This window comes from Dermacentor andersoni, chromosome 1 (genome assembly GCF_023375885.2).
Source record: "Dermacentor andersoni chromosome 1, qqDerAnde1_hic_scaffold, whole genome shotgun sequence".
Lineage (NCBI taxonomy): Eukaryota > Metazoa > Arthropoda > Arachnida > Ixodida > Ixodidae > Dermacentor > Dermacentor andersoni.
The window spans coordinates 319,786,229-319,804,450 of record NC_092814.1 but is presented as its reverse complement, the minus strand read 5'-3'; the positions used below and the strand labels follow the sequence as shown (position 1 = coordinate 319,804,450).

General features: G+C 43.4%; 1 protein-coding gene across 1 annotated transcript in view; it reads left to right on the top strand.

The window, feature by feature from the left end:
- LOC126516704 (frequenin-2-like) overlaps positions 1–18,222 on the top strand; it is a 334,311-nt gene that overhangs the window by 185,752 nt on the left and 130,337 nt on the right. The window contains exon 2 of the mRNA XM_050166805.3: positions 6,532–6,556. Within this exon, the coding sequence (XP_050022762.1) occupies positions 6,532–6,556 (25 nt within the window). The remainder of the gene's footprint in view (positions 1–6,531; positions 6,557–18,222) is intronic.

Below are 18,222 nucleotides of genomic sequence, written 5' to 3'. Positions count from 1 at the left end.
GGCAGCAGTAGCCACCACCGCGGTCAACGCTAGGCCTAGCTGCTTCTACGTTCGCTATTAAGCTTCTTGCCGTTCGGCGCCGTGTCTTTCATTGAAAGAATTCGCCGCTGTCAGAAATGTTACCGACTCCGTCTTTGTGGTCCTCGTGATTGGCTTCGAAGCTCGAAAAGCACGGGACGTTGCATAATGCTGCTTGCCGAAAGTCAGCTTCGCCTCAGTTACAAAATGTTACGCGGTGCAGCATAACAAGCGTGTGAAGGGGCAATTGTCACGGGGTCCAATATCTATTCCTTAATTATACACGCGTCCACCCGCCATATCCTGTCACAGTGCGAGCACAGATATGTCCTAATAAGTGCACTGGTAGGCATTTTCGGATGTGCCTGTGGCGATTTGAGCCCTTAACGACAGAAAAAGACGTGCATTTATTTTTTCGAGCTGCCCGATTTTTCGGACGTTTTCGCGGCCCCTAGGGAGTCCGATAAATCGGACGTTGACTGGACAACTGACGAAGAGGAAGAGGAAATGGTCCACGTGGTGAACGCATGCTGGAAGCAGGATGAGAACAGAAAATACCTACAAATTGAAGAATAAACGGGCAAGGAAGCGTCTTCCAAGGAGCTTGAGTTCAAAAAACTGTTTTGGCTGACGCCTAGATGCAGATGTCCCTCATCCAAAACAAAATAAAATCTTTAACGCAGTGAAACGCCACATAGAGGCGTTGTGCGTGGGCTGAGAGTATGTCAGGACAGTTGAGGTTGACACGCCAGCTGTTGAGAATCTCACTTGTGACAAAGTTCGGGCCTCATACCAATGAGCTTGCTATCAACTGATAAAAATAGCTCATATCCCCTTCAGTCACGGCGTCCACATTTGTGGACGCGACATATTTTTCCCATATCTCTGCAGTAGTAGCAAGGTAGAGCACAAACATTAAGCGTAGGGCAAAATATATATATATATATATATATATATATATATATATATATATATATATATCTTGAAATGCTTGAAGGCAATGAATAACCGGTGCATGCGAGCGGGCGATTTAATCCTTTTTATGAAGAAACATAGCATGACTGACTTTACAATATTTAGTTACTCTGGAATTAATATGCCTCATCATAAAATGCTCAATTTTTCTACCACCTTGATTTGGTTTCAGTGGAATCTCAAGCACCATCTATGTTTCACACATGTATCGACAGTCGATCGTAATTGGCGACTGAAAGGGATATTCGAAAACATTTGTTTCGGTATGCATCTTCTTTTTCTTGGTATTTGAGAATGTTGGACTTGATTTGCAATGTGTTCTATCTTATTTTTTCAGATATATTTAATTCGCTGTGCATTTTACTAACCCCTTCCTTCTCATTTCTTTTGCAATAAAATAAATGCTGCTCCGTAGTATTTAAACTGGATGAAGTCGTTTTTTTATTTTTTAGCATGTTTAGTAGAGAGTGACAGCATCGGGCGACATGGTATCAGCTTGTCTTGACGTAAAAACAAATCTGTGTCACTCATGGAATTTTGCAAAGGCACTCAGGGAAAACCTAGAAAACTCGGGGAATTTGGAAATGCCAACTTGGTAGTCGCCTTGCATATAACATGCTGGCTCGTTTTAAAGAGTTCAAAACAATATATTGGATTGTTGCCGCTGCATTATGCAATATTTAAATTTGAGAACTGAGATGGCCCGCTTGTCGAGGCGTGCCTTCCCTGTCTTTGTGGCGCCGAAGGCTTTAAAGCCTTCTCTACTCTCACGCACACCACAATTCTTCGTTTTTTTCTTTTGTTTGTATTTCTTGTGTTCCATTTAAGAGCTTTTAAACAAGCTGGGAATTTTTTGACAACTTCCTTCTTCTCAATGTGCGTCCGACTGTTGCGAAACTGTGTCGAGAATCGCCCGCCTTTTTATGCGCATCGTATTCGAACAAAGTGGCATTTCTGAATTTTTGTTTGTTTGTTTGAATTTTGTATTTCTGGAAGCAAGTGTCGCTTCCCTAAGCTTCTTATAGTTTCAGAAAAGCTGTTCTTTTCTTTCCGGTCTTTGTTGTGAAATATTTCACTACCGCTTTTTTTTTTTTCTGCACCGCCGCTTTGTTCGCATGACGGTCTGCACGCCGGATAAGCCTCCACCCAATCCGCTTTACCAGTCACCCCTTTCAAGCGGTTCTGCAACCCATTCTATAACTCTAATGGTCCACCAGTTATCTGCCCTACGCATTACATGGCCTGCACAGCTCTATTTCTTCCTCTTAATGTTAATTAGGCTGTCCGCTAACCACGTTCACTCTCTAACCCAGACTGCTCTCTTCCTGTTCCTTAACCTTGCGCGTAAGATTTTTCGTTCCATCGCTCGTTGTTATGGTCTTTTGATTATTCACAGGCTTCTCTGTTAACCTCAAGTTTCTGTCCCATATGTTAGTACCGGTAGAATGCAAGGACTGTACAATTTGCGCTTCAATTATAGTGGTCTGTCACAATAGCCAGGAGCTATTCGGAAGAAATTGCCGTTTGCTGCAGCGACCGCCGCCACTGTCACTCATCAGCCGTGGCGTGTATGCAATCTCCGGTTGTACCGGCCCCTTCGTCTACGATTTGCACTTGAATTGAAGACGATAATTTGAGGTCATCTCGGCCTGTCTGGAACTGAATTCTTGTCACAAGCAAGCGAATAACGCCGAGAAAAGAGGTCTTGTTAATGGGCATTAGGCGTTCATAAAAATAATCTGTATTTTGTGAGCAATACTTCCGTGTGGAAGCCGAAAAAAAAAACCTAATATTTATTAAAATCAACTTTCTGTCGGCGTCCTTGTTCCTCTTGACATGACCTAGTCTCTAGTATGTACTTCTGGGTGGATTTAATAATAAAAAAGACATATTCTCCATCTATTCCGTTTCTTTTGCTTGGATACTTGTTATTTAAAGGGTCCATCAGCAAAATCGATAATTGGACCACATCTCGTTTGGTCCGAAAGTAAACTCATATTGTCACGTGGTGGTGACGTTCAAGAACACATTAGCAATACTGTGAAAGACAAAACTAACTTTTATTGGGCGAACCTGTGCCCACAAAAACAGGCTACACTTATAGCACAACGATAGCGGCGAACGCGGTCGGCGATCGTCGAAAATCTGATCAGCGGGTCAAGCGCGTCGGCTTTTATACAGCAGTCGTCGAATGTTCCAGACTAATCGTTCGGACCTGCGTGCCTTCCACAAAGTTCTACACCATTCGCGTCACGCGATGAAACCAGATAACACAAGGTTCGGCGACAACGGACAGCTGGGTAGGAGCATCGATAACTTTCCAGCAACTTCGGATACATGCAGGCGCGTCCCGCGATGTGCGATTACATTCGTTAGGCGGCGAAACGTGGTCGCCCGATAAAGATAAGTACACGTGTCAATATTAAGAAAAGGAAAGACGGACCGCCGACCAAGTGAATTGACAAAAAAACACGACAAAATTCGTAGGGGACCCTAATCTGTGGCGTAGGTGTCTCTTGGTGGCATTCGCACCTCGGCGTTGGTGTTCTTTAGGTTAACTTCAGGCGAACGCAATGCACGAACCCAACTTGGAGGCAACTGTTTTTCATTAATTAGCCGGTTAAATATCATGTCGCCTTCTTGTGTGTGATGTCATTGGTGACGTCATTACTTCCGTTTTCTACTTTCGGGTTTCCAGGAATTTGCCAAAATCGTGCTCACGTGGCGGATCTCTAAAGTCTACGATTTTGTGCTTTGGTGTGTCGTTCTCAGTGATTTCTAATTTTAATTCTTCCAGACACTTCAGTAACTCAATTTGTAACTAAGCGTATACTATCCATAATGAAACCCATGAATTTTCTGGTGTATTATTTTCTTAGATGTTTTTTTTTCTTATTTGTTTTGAATTTCCTCCCGCGTCGTCTCAGGAAGTGAACCAGAAATGCTGCGCAAAAGAATAGTGTCGCTCGATGCTCGTGCCACTAAAAGTGTTGGGAAGCACGTTTCGGCTTCAAAACACGGAAGCCTCGTTCACCTTGTTGAGAGAGTGAACAAGGGCTTCCATGTCTGAGCCTTTCATGCGTGTTACAGTTAAACTTGAGAAAGCCGGTCTCGAAAGCAAAAAAGAAAAAAAACAAGAAAGAAACCGAGAAGCGAAAGAAAAAAGAAACACGGTAAGCAGCTTCTTCTCCATGTACATTCGTCGATTTTTTTTACGTCCCGCTCTCAACTACACAGCAACGGGCCCCTCTGCTGTTGCCCGATGCTCGCAGCATAGGTTGGACCCGAATGGAGACGCTACGCTGTGTCGCAGGAGGCTCGCGCTCGTAGTGTAGTTTCCACGGGGGTTCTGTCTTTATGCCAAGCCTTTTTCGAATTCCCGACGGCGGCGCTTCCGCTCGTCGCCTCTTCGTGTCGTTGCTCTTTCGGGGAGCACGCTTTCTCTGCGTTCTCGCAACGGTGCAGTGCTTTCGAAGCTGCATCCGCCGTCAGCAGATGCGGCGACGAACGCGCAAAGTCGTGCGCTTATACTACGCGTAGGGTTATAGCGCGCTGGTTGGTCGGGGCTTCGAAGGACGCACTTTGGGATATATCCCGATTCAGCGTAGCGTGAACGTCGGTAGTGTATTCGCGATCCAACATCTTTCAGGGCTTGGCCCTGCAGGGTCCTCCAATACTTTTCTTCAAAAAGTTATTGAAAAACCACAGTGTTGGTGTTAGGCTCTGCGATGCCTCGAGCTTCCGCCACGCAGCACGGTTTTAATGAGGACACAGTATAGTGCTCTCCCGTGTTGTCGCTGTGCTGCACCGCGGGTGGCAGTCTACACGGGCTCGTAAAGTCCTTCTAAGCCCCGCGTTGGTTGACGCTATAAACAATGTTTTCTTTTATTTCTTTTTTTTTAATTTTGACGTTATGTATTTCTTGGTTGAACATTTTCGTCTCGAGTCCTTTCAAGCCGGTGCACCTCTCGTGTATCCAGTGAGAAAACCCTCCGCGGATCTGTTTACCGACAGTCTGCCCCCCTCCCCTTTCGTTGTTATTTTTTATCTTTGTAGATTGAAAGCATGCTTTAACGTTATACGAGATTACGACTTAACAAGCGTCCTAAGCAAAGGAAATAGAGGCCCGGGAAGTTCTAAAATTGAGTCGCTGTTACCGATAATATTATACCTGTTGAGCTGTGCCTGTTGGTTCTTATTTCTTATGTTCTTCTTATTTCGTCTTTATTATTATTAGTAGTATTACAAGGCGAGACGCGCTTTCGGTGTCATAAATCTAAAGCTAAATGTTCGAGGTACAACGCACTGGCAATGCATTGAACGTTGTTTGAGACAATCGCCCGGAGGGCATTGAACAGCGCACTGAAGTGCTGGCGGAGGGCGACAGCTTTCTTTCCTTTTTTTTCGGTTTGTTCGTCGTGTTATTATCCGCCATAGTCAGTTTGTCACTTACATCCACCCGAAAAAAATTAAAGGAGCAAGCTTGTTAAGTACTCTTCAGTGTCGTCTCCTGACAATAGTCAGAAGGTGGCACCGCTGAGTCTCTGCGCAGCGTCGCAGGCTCTAATATATGACACATCGTTAAATATAACTGCATATACCATGAAGACAAATTATGGATTGGAGACGTATAACTACAGAATTTTATTTGTTAAAATGTGCGCCGTTTTTTCATTCGAGCAAAGCAGGGAAACGCCTTCTCGGCAGGTATTACTTCGAACAGGCGACATTAGTGCAGCATTCTAGGATGACTTCAGCTTAGACTTACCAGCTGAAATCTTAAATTCAGGGTTTCTAATATAATGTGCACGCGTACTGTCGGTGATGGCTCACAGTTTTTGAAGACTATTCTTGATGCCTGTCTTCGCAGTTTGGCTATGAACACCGCACTCAGTTGCCGTTACATTTCGTTGTTCTCTTCTTCCGTCAAACTAGCAACTTCAAGTGGTCGACGTGTGTGTTTTGGTTTGTACAGTATCACAGCTGAGTTCAGCAGGATAATACGAGCCTGTTGACGCACGCTTCAAAAAAAAAAAAATGTGTATAGATCCCACCAGTGTGTTGGCACCACTTCTTTTCCTTTACACCTAGACGACGGCATTTGGTTTTCATTTAGGAACGCAGTGTAGCTGCGTAGGTTGTCAACCTGAAGTGAAACGAGAGTCATTCGACTACGAAACTTCATTGTCTTCCTACTTTAAATATTTTGAATGTTGGCCTAATTCAGCCAATGAAATGCTTCCTTAGGGTGCACAGCGCGTTTAGAAACCGTTATCGCGGGAATTTAACATTGTTCTCTGAAGAAATAATGCCCGTAACATGTGTCCAATTTCTGTTGTAATATCGTGTCGTAAAAAAAATTGTGTACGTGCGCTACATGTACTACTCTCGGCGGCGGGTTATCAAGAATTAACCGTAATATTCGAAGCTGTATGTGTGGACTACAAACACTCAGTACTTTTGATTTTCGAACTTCTCTACCTTGTTATCGCCTAAAAGCGTCGTCTAATACTTGTTTTTCTTTCCCTCTCTTTGCAGTTTCCGAGAAAGAAGTCAAACAGTGGTAAGCACTTCATTTTTACTCTTGAGCACGTTTAATATTGTTATAGGAACCCTAAAGGAAAATATTAAGTCGAGCTAGACCGATAGGCAACTCGTCTCGAAGTCTACCATGGTTTTCGGTCGACCAATATAACCCTTTGTCGCGTAGAGAATAGTCACCGAAAATCCAGCTGCTGTTCCTCAGCTTGAACTGCTCGCGCCAAAGCAGACGAATTGACGTGGTATCCACGTGACCTCCGTCTACACCACCGCCGCTGAATCAGCCAGTGCTGACGTCGCACGAGGGATACCATAGTCCACAAAGGGCGCCACTCTGATTGTGCAGCCTCGTCATTTTCCCCGCTTACAGAAGCTCAGTTCTCGCTATGAATAAGAAATTCGTTATTACAGAAACCTAATCTTTCAATTTAGCTCGGCGTAATATTTTGCTTTAGTGCCCCTTTAAATGGGCGGTCCGGAAGGATCCTCTTCGCCCTCGCCCCCCGTGGTGGCTGCGGGAGAGGTCTCCGTTTGCGGGAGAGAAGGTTGGCGGTCGCCTTCCACACTGCACGCATGTGACTAATCGACTTGTGCGGTCTGTTTCAGTCAAGTAGTGCCAAATTCCCTCGTGATTTACGATAATGCAACCAGCTTAGTATTGTTCGCTGTCCTCTTGAGAAACGATTAGGTAATTAGTTGAAAATAACTAATTAAACAGCTTTTAAAGCGTTGGTCTAAACGCAAAATCTTCAATGTGGAACTTCTAGAGCCTATTGAGAAATATCAAATTAATTTGTTTCTGTGATGATAGCTGCTGTGGCTTTTTTCCACGTTGCCAAGAAAGCGCGGGTCAAATAAAGAAAAAATTACCACGCGACTACGCGCTTACACGTAGTAGCGACATTAGTGCCCTCAAACATGTTACCGCCAAAGGATCTACGCTGCGCGCAGAGCGAAGGCATGAATAAGCTCCACGAAAAAAACGCGTTAGGCGATGGCCTCACCAGTCATCCGTCTCCGAAACCTCCTCGCCCTTTACGCTGCCTGTAAAAGGCAAAAAAACACTGACAGAGCTTCGACGATTGCCATCCGTTATTTATCTGGTATGCCTATGCATGAAGCTATCCTGCTAGGGTGATATTTTTATCTTGTATTCTGTGTACAGACCTACCGACGCCTCACCTGACGTCATGAACAAACTTGCAGCACACGTGACTGCTTATCTACAGTGTGACTTTACAATTGCTGGCGACTTGCCAAGTGTTAGGATGGATCGTCTGGAGGCCTGGCCGAACAGCTGCAGGAATGTTAGTAGTATTATTTTTGATATTATGCTTGCCCATAACCTATAATTCAAATTGTACAAAAGCCAACGCGCGAACAAGGAACTTGCTGCCCCGTTCTGGACGAAGTATTTCTAGCCCCGAAACTTTTCCAGCTATAATGTCTCCGTAGAACAAGGGTTACATCCCACCACAATCTTGCCAATGTATCTCTCCAGTACTAGCGCTATTTGCCGCCCCAGTATCCCCTTTGCATTCATTCAAAGATTACTCACGCGCAATAACACAACACTTAGAAAGCTGCCTCATTTGTTTCAATGAAACTGACGTCTGCGTTCTTTCGAAGACGTTTAAAGAAATATGCCAGCACTGCAGGAATAATTTAGTAGCGTATAAGCGGAAAAGAATTCACAAGCAAACGCCTTGGATGTCCCGCAGCACCACACAGCTCAAATGCGAAATGAGGTGATTAAAAAAGAATCGAGCGCACTCGGTTCGTATTCGCGAATTACCGGAGCAGCTCGCACATGCGCTGCGTGACTAAAAAAGAAATAAAGAAAAAAACTACTTTTCATATATGCTGCCTAGCTTGATGAAAAATGATCCAACCAAATTCTTCAGCCACGTCAAAGACACAAAGAAACCTGTTTCGCAGGTCGCAGTCGGTGGCACTAAAACACGAATAAAATCGCTGTACGTTTTAATAATTATGTTCACAGCGTATTTTCAAGCTCCAGTGCCTGTGCGCCCATCGAAGAACCATGCCCCTTGCTATAGCAGTAAATTTTATCTGGTATGTTGGCGTGCTTTCCCTTCTACTAAACTTAGAAACTAAAAAAAAAAAAGCCTTGCGGCCCCGACAATATCTCAAACGTGTTCCTGCGGCGCTACCCTAAGTCAGTTCTAAATTTCTTGAACATTTTTGGGTCTCGCTGTCGACTGGAAAACTTCCCGATGACTATTGACATAGTAGTTCCTGCTTAAAAAAAACAACTAATTCTTAGTAGTTACCGCCCAATTTCACTGTTATCATGTTGTAAAATATTGGAGCCCATAGTATCAAAAATATTTAATTAATTCTTGGACGAGCATTCCTCGTTGACATAATCCCAGCGCGGGTTCAGAAAAGACCACTCATCAGTTACCTAGTTTATCACGATAGTCCACACACTAGCATCATATCTTGATAACAATGGCCAGATAGATGTGAGCTTTTAGTTTAAGCAAAGCATTCGACCTTTTACCTCATGGCCGCCTAATATTTATACTAAGAAATTTTGTCTTTTCAGAAAGGTTATCATAAATCGCTGCATACTTAACAATAAAGAGTTAGTGGAAATGAATGAACAAACACTTGGACTGTCTTCCTGTCACGTCTGGGGTATCTCAGGGGAGTGTCCTGTGTCCCCTACTCTTCTTTTTATATATTAACGATATTGCAACGAATGCATACTGTCGCACTAACATACTTTTATTTGCTGACGACTGTGTTTTGTACCGCAAGATTTGTACTAGCGACGACCAAATTGAACTGCCTTAACAATGTAGTTGGTTGGTGCAAAACACGAGGAATGGTTTTTAACGAGGAAAGAAGTGTCCTTCGTGTCATGTGTAAAAAAAAAAAACATATCTTAACGCTTACACTCTCGGTTCTTTCCCCTTACAAGATGTCAGAAGCCAGAAATACCTAGGAGTTACTATCACTAATAACTTAACTTGGAAAATGTACATTGATAAAATATGCACGTCGGCCTTTCGTAAACTTTGCCTACTAAGACACAAGGGACACAACGTCCCTTCATGCACTGAACTAATCAGTTACACTGCTATGATCAGACTTGCACTTGAATACGCATGTGTTGTTTGGGATCCGTATACTGACGACAGTACTAACAAAATAGAAAGAATACAAAGAAAAGCCCTCAGATTCATTTACTCGGAGTACTCTCGGCATGACTCTTTCCCAAATAATAAAAGATAACGCTTTCGAACCCCTCTGCTTACACAGAGAATCTCTGTGAATTCAATTCATATCTACTGTCTGAAAAGCTTGGTGTAGACCTTGTACCTGCCACCACTAGTAAATACAGACTAACACGACACGTCAAGCCGAATTCCCTAACACCGTATACTTCGCAAGAACCGATACGTTTAAGAACTTCTTTTTTCTTAGAACTGTCACCGATTGGAACAGCCTAAACAGTGTATCAAATATTCACATTGAGTAACCTTCTTGAAATATTATGCACGCGTTCTTTGTATTGCCTATCCTGCTGCATAGCTGTAATTTTTTTTTCTCGCCTAGCATGCTTAGGCCCATTCACGGCCTGCAGTACGTAAATAAACAAATAAATAAATAAATAAAGAAATAAATAAATAAATAAATAAATAAAATGAAAATGTGTCATCGCTTCCACTTTTGCCGAGATATCTTGTCAGTTAAGGCCGCCAAGACCACGGTATTCGATCCATCTCCGTTGCTCAAGGATTGCTCAGGCGTTCGATCCGCGTGCAGCATCGATCATTCCTTCGGGGCATGTTTAAGGACACTGATGTTGTTGCACCTAAGTGTGCAGTCACGTGGTACTTTTTCAAACCTCGTGTGCTCTCAATGTAGCGCGAAAAAAAATGAAAACTACGGGATATATCATCACGGGAAAACATTTATTTTGCATATTTCTTAATAGCCTCAGCAACTCCTACATTGAAGCTCTTGTGTTAAAATCAATTATTTGATAGGTAGCTAAATAATCAATTTTAACAATTACCTAAGCTCATAGTAAAAGAATATACTGTATGTTGCTAAAAAAGACTGCGAACATTACTAAATTGGTTGCATTTTCGCAACTCATACGTTGTTTCTTTAAAGTTTGGTACGACTTGGCTGAAACACCGTGTGTATTAGCCACCTATCAAACGGGTACATACATATACGCTGGTTAACGGCTCTGTTCTCAGCGGAATTACGCAATGGAACGACAAAACCTACCTAAATATGTTCACTGCAACAAATGTACGCATTCAAGCGTATTGTTTCTTTGATAAAACAAATAGCTTTCTGGAAGCATTCGGATATTCTGTTATATCGACCTTCATCGTCGATGGCTTCTGCAGGTTTTTTGTTTTTTGTATATTAGACAAACTAACGCGTTTGGAAAACGTGCCTAAAGAGGAAAACAAACTGTTTAGTTTTCGTGAATGCCTTATTTTGTGTGTGAAAAGCAGTGGTGCGTGAAGGCACTCTTCAAAGATTTTACTGGCCAAAAGTTCTACCAGTTAGAAGTCTTACTTCCCTGTGCGAAAAGCATATCTACAGTACGGAGAATGGGTAGAAAAAAACCAACACGTTACAGCTGGTAGTTTGCCACTACTTCCCTGCTTCTCTAGACGTCAGTACCTTAAAGAAGTTACCAAAGGCAACGCGAGCAATTAACTGACCCGAAACATGACTAAAAAAAATTCGTTAAGCCGGAATGGGAGACTGGAAAAGCAGCTATCAAAAAAATACCGAAGGCGGGTATCAGCAGGCATTTCTCGAGCAGTCTCCGAAGCTAACTCAAAGCAATTTTAAATGTCACCTTCGAAGCCTTGCTAGATATACAAAACATTCTAGCATTAACGTTTTTCGTACACGTTCTTTCCTTTTTTGCAACTTTTGTTCGCCTCTTGGTACACACACGTATCGTTAAATAAAAAAGTGCTATTGTGAATTTGCTGTCGATTGGCGCACTAATGAACTTCCCATAATAAGAGATGAAGAGCTTCCCATGTGTCTTTTGTCGACGCTAATGCATTTTGCCTCTGAATGAGATGTTCCAGGAAGCCTGCAACGTTAGAAATACCCATTGTAGCTTTACCCCACATTCAACTTGTCGAACCGCTTGCGATGGGCGCACTCTTAAACGGTCCCTGAAGCACAACAAAAATAATGAAGTTTCAAGAAGAGCTAGATGAACTTGACAGTTCGAAACGAATACTTCCTTTCTTGGTCCCCATTAGAATTTATGCTCTTAGCCATGCCACTAAGTATTGCCAACCTACTTCTTTAGGTGTCGATGTGGTCATATCATGTAAACGTGCACGTCATCACATCAGTGAACAACTTGGCCGTCGACCGTGGAGTTCTGCTGCTGAGTACTAGGTCGCAGGTTCGAACCCGGCCGTGGTAGCCACATTTCGATCAGGGCTGAATGCAAAAACCGCCCGAGTGCTCTGATATTTTTTTTTTTTTTTTTTTTTTGTAAAGCTTGGCACAAGTTAGCTGAAACGCCCTGTAGCTATAGCGACTGGTGCAAAACGCTTCTCTTTCTACCTTTATTGGCGGACAAGCAGTAACTGGTTACGGAGGCGCATACAGCACTCAAACTCGCTCTTTATCAGGCAGCTCTGTCCACTGTCGGATAGAGTTCTAATGTTATTAACCCTGCCTGAGCTCTGATTAAATCTCACTGCATTTTATTCATTCATTTACAGCTATTTTGTGAGGATCGAGTGACCACTTATTTGGGCGACAGCATCATCGCTTTAGTTTCAGCGTTCAATGGGAAATAAAATGTGCCCTCTTGCATACTTAACGGAAGAGAGACGGATATTATTCCCCGTATTCTAGAGCGCTCTTCCACTCCACACTCCCCTTCGACTCTATGATGATGATTTATTGGCATCCCCTTTGAAATGGGTCGGAAACGAATAGTCCCCGACCCTGAAGTGCACCTGGCATAAAAATATGCACCTCACCGATGATGACGACGATGACGACGATGATGATGATGATGATGATGATATTAATATCTATTGGCATTCCCTTTGAAACGGAGCGGTGACAATTAGTCACCTAGCCTGCTTTATTTATTCAGGTTTTACTTGATCTATCGCCATCTAGTCTCTTGCCTACCCGATCTCGATATTTCGTATTTAAAACTTGTCACTATACTGTGCCGTTACCTACACTCGCGAAATTCCGGCTCTGTCAATCTCTTCCCCGCTATCTTTTCCACTGTTACTCTAACCGTCCCTCTCTTTCTTGAAAAAAAAATGAAAAGTGTATGGCAGCGCAACCCTTCGACAGAACTGGTCACTGCTCTTCACTGCCGCTCCACGGTATATCTTACAATCGTAGCGTCTTTTTCAGTCGAGGAGTGGCGCTGTGCTCAACCCTGTCTGTGGCATTACGGTTACACGCAGCAGTTTTGAAAACTATCCGGTACGTTTTCTCGCGTGCGTCGTCCGACGCTCTTCTTTCGCCGGAAGCCTAGTAAACAGCTAAAATATGCTGTCTACTGCACCGCTAACAAAACTGTAGAAAAAAATCTGTAAAAGGGCCATTCTGTGATCCAAAGTCACTGAAGGTTGTTTGTGCCTGCTGGAGGAATCAACTTGGACGTTTCTAAAGTGGCACGCCGCCCCCCTTCCTTCCCTCCCTGACTCTCTCTCTCTCTCTCTTTTGACTTAGCATTGAACACAGCAGCTGCTTAAAAGGAGCGACACAGAGAGACAGCGACCACTCCGTGTAAACGCTGCGCGTGCGCTTCGCCAGCAGCATAGTAAGCAGGATGCAGCTTGTTTTCCGAAGCGGGCTTTCAAATGCAAAAAGTGAACTTCGCGTTCCCAGGAAGCGACTGGCTTTTCTACGAATAACGCGACGGGGCGGCTGTCCTCGCTCGTGTTTGCGTTTGCGCCGCTCACCCGCTCGAGTTAAAGCAGCAAACACTTTGCCATTTCGCGCCTTAGCAACGACAAAAGTAAACAGGGTGAGACCCGACTACCGGTTTTATCGTGCTTTTGACAGGCACGCAGGAAATCTGCACGGGCACTCGGAAGCCGTTAGGCGGAAGCGTTATGGCGAGCGCAGCAATGCACTTTCGCCCTTTGCTGCACCACCTCGTGCGTACGGAAATGACTTGATTATATCTCGAGGCAATGATCTTAGAACGCATACTTAACAGAGCATATCCTGCGATGTCAAGTGTCAGGTAAAATGAAGAATCTCGAGTCGACTGTCCCGTGGAAGTCAGGACGTTACGTATGTCCGGTTGGCTTACGAGGTGTTACACATCAAATATTACACGTTTACTACTGAAATTGTGAACATTACAGAATGCACATCCGCGCCCACAAAAAAATTTGGAGCTACCACGCGTGTTTCCCTGCAAGCTGATGTCGCGTTGGCTGTATGCCTCGCTTTATGTCGACTAAAATATTTTTGATATATATGACGCACATAAACAGTCGCAGTTTCGTCCGAAAGGCGAAGCATCGATTGGGATAGAAAATTGGTAGACAGCTATACGATGTAAGGATAGTAGTTTTATCGGTCGTAGAAACTTGGAAAGATTCGCTTAGTAATTTAAGAGGTATAGTGTCACGCGCACACAGGGAAACATGAGCACATCTCACCTGATGACCGTGGACCATCGCTTTCAAAACGCTGGAGTGAGGAAGTACGGCAGCAGCAGCGAGAGAAGTGACATTTTTTTTTATTGAAGTGAATGTTAGGAGAGGTTAGCACCTTTATGGAGGCACCGGCTACTCCTTGTCACTTGACAAATGAAACAAATTTGCGTAAAAAGGGAGAATAGCGACACAAAATATAACACTCAGTAGAACACCGGCTCAATAAAAAATTTACAGTCCAACAGTACATGAATCGCAAAGTTCTGTGCATTAGTTCAGTCCACGTACGCATATATAAAGTCAGATGTTTTGAACAGCCAAAACACACAACACATGTAATACACTGCCAGTACAGAACAGAATTATACATATTGCGTAAAAGTTGCGATCACCACATAAACCAATTATGAACCACGAACAACGTTTATGTAGTCTCATGTAGCGTATTCGGATCATCTGATACTTATTATTTTCCCAAAATGTTGGTGTCTTCTAAAAACTTTTTAAGAGCAAGAAGTGCTCTTTTTTGAAGGCCCGCAGTTGGCCATGGACCAAGTATCTTTTTTAGAGTGAATGGTCTTCTGTCTAATATAAACAAATTAGCTTGCAGTACCGTTCTTTGTGTATCGTATTTCGTGCACTGGATGAGAAGATGATGCACATCATTGGCTGTTGTAGCCCTTGCGCTATAAAACACTAATTAATAATAATGATGCACATCTTCGTCTGGATGGCCACAAGAACACTGCGGACTAGAGACACGTTTTATCCTGTACAAGAAGTGTTTCGTAAATGCAGTACCAAGACCCACCCGGTGTACCAATATTTAAAATTTTCTGTTGTCTCTTAGGGTTTCCGGCATTGATAAGTTTATACATGGGTCTATAGAGTATAACTATAGAGTATAGAGTATAAAGAGTTTTTAGTTTTTTGGTCAAACCAGATCGTTTTGCTGAGGCGACAAGAAATCTGTCTCAGGTCAGACGTACTTCACTACGCAATAGGGGAAGATTGGTTGTCTCTGCGTTATTGTGCGCTCGATTCGCCGCTGCGTCCGCTGCAGTATTACCAGGAATATTGCAGTGCCCAGGTATCCACTGAAATGCAATTACGTAGTTCATTGCGCTTGCTTTTGTAAATTCTTTGAGCGTCTCATACAATAGCGAAGTGTTCAAAGAATTTTTCTTGCTGCTCTGTAGTAATGTGAGAGCGGCTTGCGAATCGCTAAAGATTACGCATTTTTGCGAATGTTTTTCTGATGTTATGAAACGCAGAGCACACAGGATTGCAGATAGTACTGCCATGGTGGAAGATGTCTCCCGGGATAGTTTAAATGTTTGCTCTAGCGCTAAATGTGGAATGACGAATGCTGAAGTCCAGGAATTTTTATGACACAAACCATCTGTATAAACGTGGATGTACTGGGGATATAATGAGTAAATTTGGAAGAACGCTAGTTGCTGTGCGGCTACTATGAACATGTCTCTCTTAGATATAATACCGTCAGCCGATAATTCTATTTTAGGGCATGTTGACATCCAGGGAGGGTAACTAACATCCACTTTGCATAATTCAGATCTTGGTAATACTGCTTTATGTTCTCGAACAACATCGTGAATTTTGCTTTTGTTTCTTTCGGTGAGCGCGACGTTTAATTGATGCTTCTCGTGTTGGATTAAGATTCGATAAATATGTCGGCATGTTTAAACCGTTCGTATGACTGGAAATGGGGGGGTGACGAGCTTCAGCATTTACTAAAGAACTCGAGGTATCCTGCGGAACCCCAAGACACACTCGTAGCCCCCTTGCTAGTAAACGTTGAAGACGTTCCTCAGAAGTTTGCGATAGACCATGGATAATAGGTGCCGAGTAAGCAGTTTTTTGCTTTATGAGTGCGTTATGAACTTATAGTAGCGAAGAGACTGATCCCCCCCACGTTGTGCCTGCGAGTTGCCGAAGTACGTTTATTACTGCATTGCTCTGCTTTTCAATTGAGCGGATGTGTGAAGCCCATGTTAGCTGGCGGTCAAGAATAACTCCAAGAAATTTATGCTCTTTCACAAACATCAAGTTTGCCCATTAAGCCTAAGTTGGAAATTAATCAACTGTCGTCTAGTGAAAGGAAGTACGGCTGTCTTTGCGTATGAAAGACTGATGCCTCTTTCTTTTAAAAAGGTGTCGATACTATCAAGACCATCTTGCAGCGTTGTTTGAATGTCTTGTATATGAGATCCAGAGGCCCATATGCAGATGTCATCTGCGTACAGAGAATACTGTAGACCAGACGGGAGTTTTTGTGGCAAGGCTGCCATGACACTGTTGAATAAAAACGGACTGAGAACACTACCCTGCGGAACGCCCTGCGTTATGCTGTGATAATTACTTTCTCCTTCAATTGTTTCCATAAATATTTTTCTATCTTTCAAGAAATTCGATACCCATCGCAGCGTTCGACCGTGTAGGCCAAGCTCTAACATACCAGCAAGGACGTGTATGTGACTTAGTGTCGAGTGCTCTTTGAATGTCTAAGAATACTGCTACTGTCACATTTCCGCAAATTCGTTCATGTTCGACGCATGTGGCAATGTCTAATACTGCATCCATTGTACACCGATTTTGTCGAAAACCGGTCATGTGGTCGGAAAACACATTTGTACGTTCACACCACCCTTGCAGTCGACTGTCTATCATTTTCTCCATTAGTTTGGAAAAACAGCTTGTGAGACTGACGGGTCGGTAGGAGTCAAGACAAAGTGGAGTCTTTCCTGGTTTTAGCACTGGTATTACCCGAGCTACTTTCCATGAATCCGGAAGAGTCTCTTATCCAGATATCGTTAAATATCTCCAAAAGAGTCATTCTTCGTACTGGACCTAGGTTCTTTACCATCACATACGTAACACCTTCTGGGCCTGCGGTTGTCTTTGTGCGGCATGACGAAAGAGCACTTTTCAATTCATTTAAACTAAACTCACAGTCAAGTTGAGGGTGTTGTGACATAAAGCACGCATGAACCTTCTGTTCTGCTAGTATTGTCGAACTTGCAAATTGTAGACAAGTAAACTGAATTCCTGATCTGGATATAAGTTGACAGAATTCGTCAGCAACAGGTGTTTCCGGAGTGCTTCCAGCTACGGCAAGGGCTCGGAAGGGATGGCTCTGGGTAACTGGACCAATAAAAGATCGGACAATGGGCCATATTCTGGGAACTGGAGTAAACGGAGACAACGACGCGCAGTATTCTCGCCATCTTCTTGTACCTAATTTTTGTAAGCGTCTGCGCGAAGTTAACTGAACTTTATGTGCCATCTTGTAGTCATCCAGCTTTCCACTGCGGCGATAAGCCCGTTGTGCGCGTCTTCTAATTGCTCTTAGGCATTCATATTCGCCGTCGACTGAAGCGTATTCACTTGGAACAATGACTTGCTTTGTGCAGATTTTGTAAGACTCGCACAATATATTGGCAAAACTTTGAAAGTTCGGATTTTCGCCCACTGAGTTACGTAAATGGCGCCGAAAACTTTGCCAATTAGTATATTTTGAGTAGCGTCGGGTCCCCTCACTCCGTATGACGCGATGTTTTACCAGGATCGGAAAATGATCACTACCGTGCGTTTCCATGTCCGCTAACCATTCAACGCCATCAAGAAGGTCTTGTGAGCAGAGCGTAACATCTATACAGCTTGAGTAACGAAACCCCCGCAAGAACGTTGGAGAGCTGTCATTTAACACGATCAGATTACTTTTTTCTGCGGCAGACTCTATAATGCTTCCACGGGAATCATTATATTCACTGCCCCAGATGACGTTATGTGCGTAGAAGTCCCCACAAACCAGCACATGTGAGTTTGCGATACCAAACACATTCACCTAGCTGTCTACTGATATTTTGCTAGAACATTGTAGATAAAGACTGATCACTGTGACGCTTGTATTTCTAAAAGATATCTTGCATGCTACAAACTCAGGTATATTTAAATCGCTCAACTGTATTAAATAGGACGGCAGGTCTTT